The sequence below is a fragment of the Macaca nemestrina genome, chromosome 13 (assembly GCF_043159975.1).
Source record: "Macaca nemestrina isolate mMacNem1 chromosome 13, mMacNem.hap1, whole genome shotgun sequence".
NCBI classification, from domain to species: Eukaryota; Metazoa; Chordata; class Mammalia; order Primates; family Cercopithecidae; genus Macaca; species Macaca nemestrina.
In genome coordinates this window covers 37,177,600-37,192,943 of record NC_092137.1, presented here as the reverse complement: position 1 = coordinate 37,192,943, position 15,344 = coordinate 37,177,600, and the positions used below count along the sequence as shown (strand labels likewise).

General features: G+C 38.6%; 1 protein-coding gene and 1 pseudogene across 7 annotated transcripts in view; one reads left to right on the top strand and one right to left on the bottom strand.

The window, feature by feature from the left end:
- LOC105464848 (eukaryotic translation initiation factor 2 alpha kinase 2) overlaps positions 1-15,344 on the top strand; it is a 60,898-nt gene that overhangs the window by 6,120 nt on the left and 39,434 nt on the right. For 4 of the 7 annotated variants that reach the window (XM_071076528.1, XM_071076523.1, XM_071076527.1 and 1 more), the window contains exons 2-9: positions 2,759-2,924; positions 3,973-4,104; positions 4,450-4,570; positions 9,993-10,141; positions 11,933-12,056; positions 12,741-12,817; positions 12,959-13,052; positions 14,311-14,345. In XM_071076528.1, the coding sequence (XP_070932629.1) occupies positions 3,986-4,104; positions 4,450-4,570; positions 9,993-10,141; positions 11,933-12,056; positions 12,741-12,817; positions 12,959-13,052; positions 14,311-14,345 (719 nt within the window). In that variant the 5' untranslated portion in view covers positions 2,759-2,924; positions 3,973-3,985. Of the gene's footprint in view, positions 1-2,753; positions 2,925-3,972; positions 4,105-4,449; positions 4,571-9,992; positions 10,142-11,932; positions 12,057-12,740; positions 12,818-12,958; positions 13,053-14,310; positions 14,346-15,344 lie in introns of those variants that run through there. The other 3 variants (XM_071076526.1, XM_071076525.1, XM_071076529.1) reach the window with 2 other exon arrangements.
- On the bottom strand, positions 2,470-3,277 carry LOC105464847 (ARL14 effector protein pseudogene; annotated as a pseudogene).

Here is a 15,344-nt window from a genome sequence, read left to right as displayed (position 1 = left end):
GAACTTTTATGTCTGGATTTTTCATTTTGCATAATGTTTTTGAGATATGTCCATGTTGTAGCGTGTATCAGTACTTCATTTCTTTTGTGACTGAATAATATTCCACTGTGTAGATATATTTCACATTTTGTTCGCCATTTATCCATTGATGGACACTTGGTTTGTTTCCACCTTTTGGCTATTGTTAACAGTGCTGCTATGGACATTCCTGTCTAAGTATTTGCTTGAAAACCTGTTTTCCAATTCTTTGAAATACCTAGGAATGGAATTGCTAGGTTTTATGATAATTCAAAGTTTACCTTCTAGAGGAACCCCAGCAACTGTATTGTTTTACATTCCTATCAGCAATGTTTGAGGGGTCCAGTTTTTCCATGTCCTCACCAACACTGATTTTTTTATTATTATTTCCTGATTATTATTATTATTGCCATACTAGTAGGTGCGAAACGGTATTTAGTTGTGGTTTTGAATTCCATTTCTTTAATGACTCATGATGTTGAGTATCTTTTCATGTGCCTATTGGCCATTTACATATTTTCTTTGGAGAGATGTCTGTTCAAGTCCCTTTGCCTATTTTTTAATTGGGTGGTTTGTCTTTTTGTGTTGAGCTGCAAGAATTCTTTATCTATCTGGTTACTAGACCCTCATCAGATATATGATTTGCAAATATTCTATTCTGTGGATTGTCATTTTATTTTCTTCATAGTGTCCTTTGATACACGAAAGTTTTTAATTTTGATGAAGCCCAATTTATCTCTGTTTTCTTTTGTTGCTTGTGCTCTTGCTGTCATATCTAAGATTTTATCACCAAATCCAAAGTCATGAAGATCTACCCCATATTTTCTTCGAAGAGTTTTATAGTTTTGGCTTGTACATTTATATTTTATATCCTCTAAATTTTGTTGATAATTTAAATCATTGCTATAGACTTGGTCCAGTGAGACCTATCAACAGAGGTCTTAATTTACATAGTGGTTAAATTGTCCTAAAATTGATTTCTGCAAAATTCAGAGGGGAGATTTTTGAGATGTCATAGGGAAATCCATGTCCATACAGTTAAATCCTTCATGATTTCATACACTTATTTTTTTTTAGTATAAAACTTTTTTATTTGAAGAATCATTGGGGAGAAGAGAAATATATTTTAGCACTTAGATATGTAGAGCGTTTCCAAAATAGTTTAGCACTCAACTAGTCAGTTCTATGAAAATCAGTTTTCCCTGAAGCACGCATTGCTCCCAGCTACAAGCGGTCCTCATATTGCATGGTACTGTGGGACCAGAAAAATGGCCATGCAAAGCAACCTTAATAATCAATGGGGAAAATGATAATTGTTCCATGACCTTTAAAATTCTCCTAAAATATTTAAAACTCTTAAGATCAGTTGTACATGTAGAAAAGATGCAAAAAAGTTTAAAAATGTTTAGTTCTCTGTGAAAAGTAGTTTGAATAGAGATTGCCTTTTTTCCTGCCAAGTAACTTACGATACTGAGTAAGCATCTTTTCTATTCATGGTAAACTGTCATACTCCTTTGAAGTTTGGGTCAGCTTCCACCCTTTTATTGCTTATGTTTCAATGCTGTGAAGTATTTCTGTATTCACATTAAATATTCTTTAGCGTGAAGTTTTTTTTTTTTTTTAACCATCACTTCCTCTGGGACATATTTATCTTTATTGCAATCACTTTTCTTATTTGTGTTGGTAAGTTTGCCTTCGCTAAGCTCCTACGAGTGCACAGCAGCAAGAACAACATTCCTGTAATCAGTGGCTTCTTCTACAAATCCATTTATGTTTGATTCAAATTTCACTTCCAGTGTTATCATTTTTCATTGCTTTGCTGGACTTTCATCTTTGTTGGCCAGTTCTTTCAATGGTTCACTTCTATAAAATGTCAAGTGGAGGACAAAGAGACAGCGTAACAACGTGCTCTGCTGTGAGTGAACTGAATAACAGATGCACAGGGACCAACCACTGGAAGAATTTGAAAGAAGTAATACAACCGGTCACTGATCATGAAGCGTATCTGTTATTTACATCGTGATTTGTAGACTGAAGAACTAGCAGAGAAGTTTGTACTTCATGTAATTACTCAGGGTTATACTGTGCTAACTAAAATTTTAACCTAGGATTAAACAACACCAGTTCCCTTTCCTTCATGGTAAGGAAACTGGTATTTAAACTAAACTTAGGTCACTGAAATTTGTGCACATGGGAACCGTGCAAATCAAGGACTGCCTATACCCTACTTGTTTATACTGGTCCAGACAGGCTTAACGCTGACTACTGAGAAATAGCCTATCTGAATTTATATGAAATAGTGAATCTTAAAGCACCCAAGATGAAAAATTAGTGCACATTGAGGTGGTTTTAAAATCTTTGTTGTTTGACAATCAAGCTTAAAATGTATCTTAGAGTAACAGAATTTTAGAATTAAAGACCTTTAAAGGCCGCCTAGTTTGATACCACAGATTATCCAGCATGTTTATTATGAATTATTTCTCCTCCTTCAATTTCAGTTTGCTCATACAGCCACTTGCGATCACAGCGGCATTCAGCTCCACACTTGGAGGCAGGACAATGCAGGCAGGACAAGCATAGAAACATCCTAAGCAATCTTCATCGAGGCAGTCACAGGGTTCCATCCCACTAAAAATCAGGAGACCTTGGCTATCATAGACCTTAGTCTTCACTGGTATCACTTGTCTGTCTGAACCAGCGGTTGCATTTTTTGTAAGCCTTCTTTTTTCTCTTTTACCAGTTTCTGGAGCAAATTCAGTTTGCCTTCCGGATTTATAAATTGTAATGACCTCAAAGCTTTAACAGTTCTTCCATCTGACTCAGATTTCCTTCTCTGGCGGTCTTCAGAATTGACATCCACACTTCTGTGATTATCTGCTTGCATTTTGGACACAGCTTCTAACCAGGTACAAGCTGTCTTTTGAATTTTGCACTCAGAAAACTGGCATCATCTAAGGCAATTACATGCAAATTTTAGGGGGCTAGTTTTTTGTGTATGGTAATGGGTCACAACACGACTTCTGTAAATCCTCAAATCTGTCAATATAAATTTTTATGTGATTAAAGCAAATTGTATTGTTCCTAGAAAGTGTCATTCCAGTTCTGAGTTGAAGTAAAAGCATATTATTTGATGACAGTTCTTGCAAAGTCTTAAAACCTGTGTGACGAGTATAGTAGGTTTTATGGCACTCATTTGTAGTACGAAGCTGGACTCCAACTGAACATCGATCCATCATTCTTGATTCTGACATATTTTCCTTGTTTTATTTTGTCCAGAGATCTAGGTCACGGGCTGATCACCCTTAGTTTGAGCTCTCCTCCACCCGGCTTCGGGCAGGATCCGCGTCCACACAGGCTACACTCGCCCACCCGTTTCCCAGCCTGTCCCCGTGCTACCACTCCACTTTACTTATTACATATACTCTAAACTTTTTTCTTCTAAACATAAAACATTCTACACTCCTGCAGCCTTTTTACTTCTTTAAGCAGGTAGACAAACATGTAGTTGATACTAAGTGGAAGCACAGGGCAGAGTTAAAGAGAAGGACCCCCTTTCACTGACCAGCTGAGTTTTTTTTTCTTTCCTTTATTTTTTAAAACAATTCTGAAATTGACACGGGGTTTTGCCATGTTGCCCAGGCTGGTGTTGAACTCCTGAGCTCAGGTGATCCGCCCGCCTTGGCCTCCCAAAATGCTGGGATTTTATAGGTGTGAGCCACCACCCCTGGCCAAGTTGAGTTTTCAAAGTAGAAAATTTGGAGAAATTAACTTTATTGTGCAGTGAGTGAGAAAGAAAGAACAGTTTTGAAAGAAAGTCTCTGCATTTATGTGGGACTGAGATGAGTCCTATAAAGGAGAGCCTCCCCAACCCCTCTGTCTCCTAAACTGCATTGGGAAACTCAGGTTAAATATGTTCTGTTAGCATCACTCATTCAAATGTCTCTTCCATTGTAGGATACTGGAAGAAATGGCTGGTCATCTTGCACCAGGTTTCTACATGGAGGAACTTAATAAATACCGTCAGAAGCAGGGAATATCATTGAGCTATCAAGAACTGCCTAATACAGGACCTCCACATGATAGGAGGTAAGTTGCTATAAACAATGATATGATCTTATAAATGTAAACTGGGGGAATGGCAACTCTGGCACAACTTTGAGGTCAATACTTTTGTTTTGTGAGAGTCCGCTTGGCGTAAAGCGGTAACCACTTTGGAGCCACAGATGACTCCAGAGAGAAGAGAGGGTAGAAACCTTTCCACGCTTCAACAGGACATGCTGTTTTACTGCTTGGGGTGACTGCTTACATTCTATGTTGAATGTACGTTCAAACCCTCAAAGGTAGTCATAGGAGGTAGTGGTAACTAGAGCACTTGTTTTTAGATAGTGCATGAGTTGTATAATATTTTATGAATATTCTTTTTGTAATCAGGTTTACATTTCAAGTTGTAACAGATAGAAGAACATTTCCAGAAGCTGAAGGTAGATCAAAGAAGGAAGCAAAAAATGCTGCAGCCAAATTAGCTGTTGATATACTTAATAAGGAAAGCGAGGTGAGTGATTGCCTTTTTTTCCTAGTAAATGGGAACTTGCAAATGCATTTTCTATTTCTCTCTGTGAGAAAATACTTCCATACAGAGTAAAGCCATTCACACGTTACCTTACATTCAAGAGTTTGGTTCAGTCATTCCCCCCATCTTCATTTCTATGAAACCCTGAGTGAGAGCCGCACACCCAGGACGCCGTGGGCAAAGCTGGAGAATAGTTATTCAGAGTGTCAGCAGCAGTTAAATACTCTAAAATTGAACAAATATGGAAAGATGAGAAGTGTTCAGTGGGAAATGAGCTGACAGGTTCTGGGATGAGTCCCCTCCATCTAATTGAGGAAGTGCAGTAAAAGAGGAAAAAAGAGATGAAAGTGATTATAGGGAGAATGATGTACAGTGGTCACTCACTGTCTGCGGGGAATTGGTACCAGGACTCCCTGTGGATGCCAAAATCCACTGATGCTCAAGTCTTTTATATAAAATGGCATAGTATTTGCATATAACCTATTTGCATCTTCCCATATACAGTTATGCGTTGCTTAACAAGGAGAATACATTGTAAGAAATGCATCCTTAGGCAATTTTCTCATTGGGCAAACATCACAGAAGTACTTACACAATCCTAAATGGAGTAACCACTACGCACCTAGGCTATGTAGTATAGCCTATTACTCCTAGACTACACACCTGTACAGCATGTTATTATACTGAAAACTGTAGCCAATCGTAACATAATTTAGTATTCATGTATCTAAACATATCTAAATATAGAAAAAGTACAGTAAAAATACAGTATAAAAGACAAAAGGCCGGGCGCGGTGGCTCACACCTGTCATCCTAGCATTTTGGGAGGCTGAGGCAGGTGGATCACCTGAGGTCAGGAGTTGAAAACCAGCCTGGCCAACATGGTGAAACCCTATCTCTACTAAAAATACAAAAAATTAGCTGGGCGTGGTGGCGGGCACCTGTAATCCCAGCTACTTGGGAGGCTGAGGCAGGAGAATTGCTTGAACCCGGGAAACAGAGGTTGCAGCGAGCCTGAGGTCGTGCCATTGCACTCCAGCCTGGGGACCCTGTCTCAAAAAGAAAAAAAAAAAGACAAAAGTACACCCATATAGGGCACATACCATGCATAAATAGAGCTTGCAGGACTGGAAGTTGCTCTGAGTGAGTCAGTGAGTGGGTGGTGAGTGAATGTGAAGGCCTAGGGCATTATTGTATACCACTGTAGACTTTATAAACACTGTATACATAAGCTACATTCATTTTATTAAAAATTTTTTTCTTCAATAATAAATTAACCTTAGCTTACGGTAACTCTTTTACTTTATAAACTTCTTATTTTTAACATTTTGACTCCGGCCGGGCGCGGTGGCTCAAGCCTGTAATCCCAGCACTTTGGGAGGCCGAGACGGGCGGATCACGAGGTCAGGAGATCGAGACCATCCTGGCTAACACGGTGAAACCCCGTCTCTACTAAAAAATACAAAAAACTAGCCGGGCGAGGTGGCGGGCGCCTGTAGTCCCAGTTACTTGGGAGGCTGAGGCAGGAGAATGGCGTGAATCCAAGAGGAGGAGCTTGCAGTGAGCTGAGATCCGGCCACTGCACTCCAGCCTGGGTGACAGAGCGAGGCTCCGTCTCAAAAAAAAAAAAAAAAAAAAAAACATTTTGACTCTTTCCTAATAACACTTAGCTTAAAACACAAATGCAGCCAGGCGCAGTGGCTCATGCCTGTAATCCCAGCACTTTGGGAAGCCGAGGCGGGTAGATCACCTGAGGTCAGGAGTTTGAGACCAGCCTGGCCAACACGGTGAAACCCTGTCTCTACTAAAAATACAAAAATTAGCCAGGTGTAGTGGGGGTCGCCTGTAATCCCAGCTACTTGGGAGGCTGAAGCAGGAGAATTGCTTGAACTCAGGAGGCGGAGGTTGCAGTGAGCCGAGATCATGCCACTACATTCCAGCCTGGGCAACAGGGCAAGACTCCATCTCAAAAAAACAAAACAAAACAAAAACGAAAACAAAAACACATAGTGTGGCTGTACAAAAATATTTTGTTTTGTTACATCTTTATTCTATAAGCTTTTTTCTATTTTTAGAATTTTAAACTTCTTTTTTTTTTTACTTTTAAACTTTGTTGTTAAAAAATTAAAACATGATTGGGCACAGTGTTTCATGCCTGGGATGTCGAGGAGCCATGATTATGCCACTGTACTCCAGCCTGGGTGACAGAATGAGACCCTGTCTCAAAAAAAAAAAAAAAAATGCTGGGCATGGTGGTTCATGCCTGTAATCCCAGCACTTTGGTAGTCAAGGTAGGTGGATCACTTGAATTTGGGAGTTTGGGATTAGCCTAGGCAACATGGTGAAACCCTCTCTGTACTAAAAATACAAAACACTAGCCGGGCTTGGTGGCACGTGCCTGTAGTTCCAGCTACTCAGGAAGCCAAGGCAGGAGGATCATGTGCCTGACATGTCATGGCTGCAGTGAGCTGTGATCTTGTGACTACACTCCAGCCTGGGCAACAGAGCAAGACCCTGTCTCAAAAAAAAAGAAAGAAAAAAATTACAACACACACACACACACCAGCCTGCCTACACAGCATCAGGATCATCAGCGTCATTGTCTTCCACCTCCACATTTTGTCCCTCTGGAAAGTGTTCAGGAGCAATAACATACATGGAGCTATTCTTTCCTATTGTAGCAATTCCTTCTTTTGGATTACCTACCGAAGGACCTGCCTGAGACTGTTTTACAGTTTACTTTTTTTTTTTTTTTTAAGTAGAAAGAGTGCCTTCTAAAATAATGATTAAAAAGTATAATAAATATATAAACCAGTAACAGTTACTTATTATTATCCAGTATTATGTACTGTACATAATTGTATGTGCCAGACTTTTTTATAAGACTGTAGCACAGTAGATTTGTTTAGAGCAGTGTCACTGCAAACATGTGAGTAATGCATGGTGCTGTAACCCAGGAGTTTGAGATTGGCCTGGGCAATATGGCGAAACCCTGTCTGTACTAAAAATACAAAAAATTAGCCATTATAGTGGCTATGACCTCACTAGATGACAGTAATTTTTTAGCTCCATTATAATCTTATGGGACCACTGTCATATATGCAGTCCATTGTTGACCAAAATGTCTTTATGCAGTACATGATTATCCTTTAGATCATCTCTAGATTACTTATAATATCTCTAATACAATGTAAATGCTATGTAAATAGTTTTTTGTTGTTGTTGTTTTTTGAGACAGGGTCTTACTATCACCCAGGCTGGAGTGCAGTGGCATGATCAAGGCTCACTGCAGCCTCAGTCTCCCCAGGCTCAGGTGATCCTCCCACCTCAGCATCCCAGCTGACTCGGACTACAGGCACGAGCCACCACACCTGGCCAATTTTTGTATTTTTTGTAGAGATGGAATCTCACTATGTTGTCCAGGCTGGTCTTGAACTCCTGAGCTCAAGCGATCCGCCCACCTCAGCCTCCCAAAGTGCTAGGATCGCAGGTGTGAGCCACCACAGCCAGCTATAAGTAGTTGTTATGCTGTATTGTTTAGGGAATAATGACAAGGAAAAAAACTGAATATGTTTAGTACAGATGCAACCAGCAATTTTTTTCAAATATTTTTGATTGTGATTGGTGAATCCAGGGATTTGGAACCCGTGGATATAGAGAGCCAAGTGTTTACAGAGAGCAGATAATGGAGAACCAATATACATGTGACTGGTGTCCCTGAAAATAAGAACAGAGTAAATAGTACAGAAGAAAATGATCTGAAGAGATTTCAGCAGAAAATGTTTATGAAATAAAGACTTGGCTACAGATTAAAACAACTTAATAGATACAGGAAAATTTAGAAACACCCAGACCAACATTGATTCTTTTTTTCTCTTTTATTTCTTATTTTTGAGACAGAGTCTCGCTCTGTTGCCCAGGCTGGAGTGCAGTGGCACAATCTCTGCTCACTGCAACCTCCGCCTCCCGTGTTCAAGCAATTCTCTGCCTCAGCCTCCTGAGTAGCTGAGATTACAGGCCTCCACCACCATGGCCAGCTAATTTTCTGGTATTTTTAGTAGAGACAGGGTTTCACTATGTTGGCCATGCTGGTCTTGAACTCCTGACCTCGTGATCCACCTGCCTCGGCCTCCCAAAGTGCTGGGATTACAGGCATGAGCCACCGCGCCTGGCCCCAACATTGATTCTTATGAAAGTACTGCGCTCCAGAGATGAGGAAAGAATTCTACAAGCATCTAGAGAGAAGAAGAAAACTATGTGAAATGTAAATATTTTTAAAGTTTCATGCTGTGCACAGCAACATTATAAACCAGGAGATAGTGTAGCAATGCTTATAAAATGAGACATGAAGTCATTTACATTTTAGACAACAGAGGACTATTCTCAGATTTGGAAAATTTTGGGAAAATTTAGGTTTCAAGATTCTTTCTTGAAAAATCTACTTAAAGATATCCTTCTAACCAAATTAAAAAAAAAATCAAGCAAAATTACAAATTATAATTATTAATGAGGTAGAAAATTGAGTCAAGAAGTTAGAAAAAAATAGAATGTCTTACCCCCAAAAAGCAGAAGAAAGAAAATAACAATGGTTGAAATTACTATAAAAGAAATAAAAAAGAAAAAAAATAAAGATCAATAAAACCAAAAGCTAGTTTTTTGACAAGATTAATAAAATAGCAAAACTCAGCTGGGTGTGGTGGCTCACACCTCTAATCCTAGCATTTTGGAAGTCTGAGGCAGGCAGATAACTTGAGTTTAGGAGTTCGAGACCAGACTGGGCAACATGGCCAAACCCTGTCTCTACAAAAAATACAAAAAAAGTACCCGGATGTGGTGGTGTGTACTTGTAGTTCCAGGTACTTGTGAGACTGAGACAGGAAGATCGCTTGAAACCAGGAGGTCAAGGCTGCAGTGAGCTGAGGTTGCACCACTGCACTCTAGCCTAGGTAACAAAGTGATACCCTGACTCAAAAAAATTAAAAAAATAAAATAGCAAAACTTTGGACAAGATTTTTGTTGGACTAAGAAAAAAAGGTAGAGATAACAATAGTAGAAATCACGCTATTATATTCATCTTTTTCATTAAGTTGTGATCCAGTATCTCTTGCCTCATTTTTTGAGATTAGAAAGAATATAACAAGCTAGAACGTGTTATAGTACTTTCCAAAGACAAACAAGAAAAAGCAACTTCTTTCCTATTGTTAAAATCTATCTTTGTAGATTTTTTCTGGTAGAGGGAGATAGATAGTCACACTTTTACTCAAGGTAATATAATAGAAAAATATATAACATCCAACCTGTCTTTCACATTGCTCATTTAGTAATTTTATTAGAAGAATGATTTTTAAAAGGTTAAATCTTTGTTGTCATTTATATTAAACAAGAATTTTTTTTTTCTTTGTAGGCAGTTAGTCCTTTTTCATTGACAACAACCAGTTCTTCGGAAGGATTATCCATTGGGAATTACATAGGCGTTGTCAATAGAATTGCCCAGAAGAAAAGACTAACTGTAAATTATGAACAATGTACATCGGGGGTGCATGGGCCAGAAGGGTAAGACATAATTTGGCTTTTCTTTCTGTTTCATTGTATCTAAGCAATAAAGTTGGTTTATTTTCATGTCTAATTTTCCAGAAATATGTGTCCTTTTAAACATTCTATATGGAAGGTTTTATATGATTGATAGTAATTTGGTTTCTAATTTGTAATTAAAATGCTTAATTGCTGAAGCCATGGAGCCCACTTACCATAATTGATCAAATTAGGGTAATCCTTTATTTCAGAGGTGTAGCTGGATGGTTTAGTCTGTGGAACAAGAGGGTACAGGGTGCCACTGCTCAAAGAATGCAGAGATCTTTTCGTCATTGAGGACATGATGGTGGTAACTATCTGAAAACCTCTCTGCCACATGTATAGAATGACTCTTCACCCTTGTCAGATCAGGGAGCTCTTTGTTCAGGTATTTGTCCTTCAAATTGGATTAAATGAACAAATACCATGTATCAGAAGGAATGAGTTTTAGCCGTAGACTGAGAGGAGACCAGGATTTGAGGGATCTAATGAGACAGATAAGCTAGAGTTTCAAAGTTACTAAGAACGTCACCACTGAGCTAAGATGTTCCTGGAAATGAGGATAAAGAATGGATTGGAACTGAAAAAAGCAGAAATCAAAGGAGTATGAGGCGATTGTTTTTCAACTACAACCAACCAGTTAATGAGAAAGAAGAAAAAAAAATATCTACATGGCAAATAGTTCAAATCATCACTTTAGGATACTGTTCTATGAATTGACTCAGCTATTCACAGTCATGGCTTTTGGGCCAAAACCAGGAAGAAAAACATGTGATAGTATTCATTGGAATGAAATAGTCAAAAGTGAATCTGTTGAGTCAATCTTGATAATTAAGAGACTCTTTTATTTTCTGTAGCTCACTTTTTTGATTTCTTTGAATTATGCTCTCTAACGTTAGATACCTAAAAGAAAGAAGAAATCTATTTGCGGGGGGACAGTGTCTGAAAAAAATAGGAGCTATAGAAATGATCCAGTTACTCAACCCAGCTATTTAATTCAGGGTCTAGCAGAGAAGACTCACCCTGTTTGGATGTATTTCTATCAATGGCCTTCAATAGAAGCACAAAGGAAAAGGAGTTCAAATACTGGAATCATTTTGCAGTAATATGTAGTAACTCTGTGATATAAATTACCATGTCCATTGTTTTATCCCTTAAAAATAGTTCTTATATAATTGTCCAGGTATCCTGGCCTAACCACAAATGTCCTTACGTCTAATAGGAGAGTGTGGACTTTAGTATAGGGAATCTACACTGTGGGGATTTTCTCAAATTTTTGTGCACATAAGCAGATGGCAGACAATGTTGAAGTTAGAGCAAAATCCATGCTTTGCTCTTGCCCTACGCTGTAACTTCATAGCTTCTCCTGTCAAATCCACTTTCTCTGCTGGCTTTTTCCTTCCCATTTGAGCACTGCTGAAAAAATTCACTGGACCTCTTTCTTTTCTACCTCCATATCTTTTGACCTTTGGGGAATTAAAAAACAAAAAAAATCACCACTTAGTGCCTTTGTGCCAGATCTTTCAGCAAAGCAACCAAAAATTAGAAATTGCCTGGAAAACGCAAGCTCAGATGTCAACTGATCCTGGTTATTCAGAGAAATTGGTCAGGCAGGTTACTGAGGGTTTAAATTATGCAAGATATGAACTATAAATCTATCTAATAAATTGGTATTATCTTAAGATCTCTGTTAATGTTTTTTTTTTTTTAATCGTAAGTTGGATGTACTATATTTTTCATGTTTGGATAAGTACCCTCTATGATTTCTCCTAGATTTCATTATAAATGCAAAATTGGAGACAAAGAATATGGTATTGGTACAGGTTCTAGTAAACAGGAAGCAAAACAGTTGGCCGCTAAACTTGCATTGCTTGAGATATCAGAAGAAACCTCAGTGGTACGTATTGCCTTTGGATTAAATTTTTATGTTTTAAAATTCCCTCTGAAGTTGACTTCAGGTTAGACTGTGGTTACATTATGCCAAGACAGCCAGTGATTTAGCAAAATGATTCCTCCATTCTGTGTCGCACCAATGAGCCATGTGCCATGGGGCCGTGGCTGGGTGTGGTGGCTCACACCTGTAATCCCAGCACTGTGGGAGGCCAGCGCAGGTGGATCTCCTGAGCGCAGGAGTTTCAGACCAGCTTGGCTTGGGCGACATGGCAAAACCATGACTCTACAAAAAAAAAAAAAAAAAATTAGATGCGTGTGTGGCATGTACCTGTAGTTCTAGCTACTTGGGAGGCTGAGGTGGGAGGATTGCCTGAGCCTGGGAGGTGGAGGTTGCAGTGAGCTAAGATCGTGCCACTGCACTTCAACCTGGACAGCAGAACCAGATCCTGTCTCAAAAGAAACAAACAAAAAAATTATCTGTCCTGTGATCCAGAAAAATGAAATAAAAAATAAAATAAAATAAAATCCAGACCAAACATCCATAAAAAACGTTATTGATCTTGTAATTGTTTATAGTTGTGGATTTGGTAAATGTGTTGAAATAAATGTGATAGTACACAGAAACTGAGCCTCTGTAGAGAAATAATTAGTTGCATTTAAGCCTACTAAGGGACTCTCTTTCTTTCAGAAACCTGACTCCATGTCCTCTGGTTCTTTTGCTGCTACGTGTGACTCCCAAAGCAACCCTTTAGTGAACAACTCACTGTAAGTGTAGACAAACAATTGAGATATTTAACATATTCATATTTCTGTCTGAAAGAGAAATTTTTATGTTTAAGGAGAATTTAGAGAAAGAAGTGATAAAAACAGAATTAATAAACTAATAGTTACACCCTTTTCTTCTAGTGCTTCTGAATCATCAGCTGAAAGTGACGTCTCAGCAGATACATCAGAGATAAATTCTAAAAGTGGCAGTTTACACATTTCTTCATTGTTTACGGTATCATATTAGTCTCGAAGCTTCCTACTTAATCTTATTTTTCTGTGCGTTTCCTCATTTAAAAATAACTTCTAGTATTCCACCATAATTTTTATATTTTTCCTTATGCACTCTTACTAAATGATAATATTCAGCAGCCTTTTTTTTTTTTTTTTGAGGTTGAGTCTCCCTCTGTCACTCAGGCTGGAGTGCAGTGGCGAGATCTTGGCCCATTGCCACCTCCGCCTTCCAGTTCAAGCGATTCTCCTGCCTCAGCCCCCTGAGTAGCTGGGATTACATGCGCATGCACCACACCCGGCTAATTTTTGTAGAGACGGGGTTTCAACATGTTGGTCAGGCTGGTCTCGAGCTCCTGACCTCGTGTTCTGCCTGCCTCAGCCTCCCCAAGGCTGGGATTACAGGCGTGAGCCACCGTGCCCGGCTCAGCAGCGTTTTGATTCTTTTTAAAATTAAGTTCCATTCCTCACCCTTCTACACGTCACTTCTGTCTTTCCTCACTCACCCCTATATTTTAATATATTCCTATGATTTTGCTTTTCTCTCCTACCAATGGGATAATATTTAAAGATTCTCTAATATAGTTTATTTCTGTTTTAAAAAATTAGAATTAAATTTAACATTAAAAGTAAACTGAAATCAGATAACTTTTTAGCCTGGTGCAGTGGCACACGCATATAGTCTGCAGCACTTGGGAGGCCAAGGTGGGAGGATCGCTGTAGCCCAGGAGTTCGAGATCAGCCTAGGCAACATAGTGAGACCCCATCTCAAAAACAAACAAGCAAACAAACAAAAACAAACAAAAAACAGATAACTTTTTGGTGCACATAAGCAGGCAATGTTGAACTTAGAGCAAAATCTATGCTTTTGACGATTAGTGTTACAAGAGTATTCTGTTATAAAGAACTACAAAATCGATAAGAAAATGGCAAGCAACTCAGTAGAAAAATGTACAAAGTATATAAACAGATAGTTCAGAGAAGAGATACCCAAATGGGCAACAAATATTAAAAGCTGCTTTACTAGGTATCAGGAAAATGTAAATCAAAACAATTAGATACTATTTTAAACTCATTAGATTGGCAAAAAGTTAAGTCTTACAATACTAAGTGTTTATACAGGACTTGATGAGAATACAGACATTGATGGACTAAGAAATTGGTCAGCGAGCCATCTGGAAATACAAGAGGAAAGATAACAAGAGAAAGGAAGATGATTGATTTAGTCATCTGAAACTATTTCTCATTTTCTTTTGTTATAGAATGGTCTCAGAAATAACCAAAGGAAGGCAAAAAGGTGAGTATCATTATGCATTGAACATATTTTGATCTGAAGTTTTATTTCAGACTTATGTATTGTTTTAAATACTTGTAGAGTATTGTACACCCTTATTTGAGCAGAGTTTCAGAAGCAGAAAGCTTGAAATCTATAAAATAATTTTAGATGTGTCGAGAGATATTTGAATATATGCACATGCTGCACTGTAGACATAAAGCCCTATGGGGGTACCACTCGAGTAATTAGGTTAAGAGCATTATTTTGTACGAGGCTGGCAAGGAATTGGGCTGTTTTCACTGTAGAAGTGTTTTCAAGAGAAGTGTATTATTTTGCAGACAAGTAAGATTAAAATAGCATAAAAACTTGGATTATAAAAAGGTCAGATGCTATGTCAATTAACTGAAGAGAAAGGCAACGATGTAAATATAGTCAGAAATGAGAGTAAGATGGCAGTAGGAGCCATTATGAGCCACCAGTATATTCTGAATAGTAGATAGATATATTAAAGAAAGATGATTCTTGATGTGGATGCTTGGATGGAGAGAAGAGAGTTCTGTACATGAGGTGCCCTCAGCCACGATTACTGTGGCAGTCAGGAGGGATGAGGAGAATGTGTGAGAAAGACTGTAAAGGAAGAGTGGACATGACTTGAGAGGATAGGTTCCCATAGCTGAGTGAAAGCATGAAGAAGAGGTAAAGGAGAAAGGATTTGAAGATTGCTTCACTTTGAACAGGATGCAGTGAAGAACCATGGCACTAATGGTGTTAAGAAAGTTAAGGAGTTAAGGGCTTAGAGAGAAGACAGCGGTTTGGATATGTTAAGTTTTAGGTGGTGTTTAAACTTCCATTTGCAAGTGGCTTATCATCAGTAAGGAATCACAGCTAGGATGAGGGTGTAAGGAGATATATTTCCTGAGGTTTTGAGTCTGGAGAAAGAAAAACAGAGGTTAGTGACACATCAACAATGAGTGCTCGAAGGTGCAAAAAGGAACCAGAGGAGGGATGAAAAAGTATTAG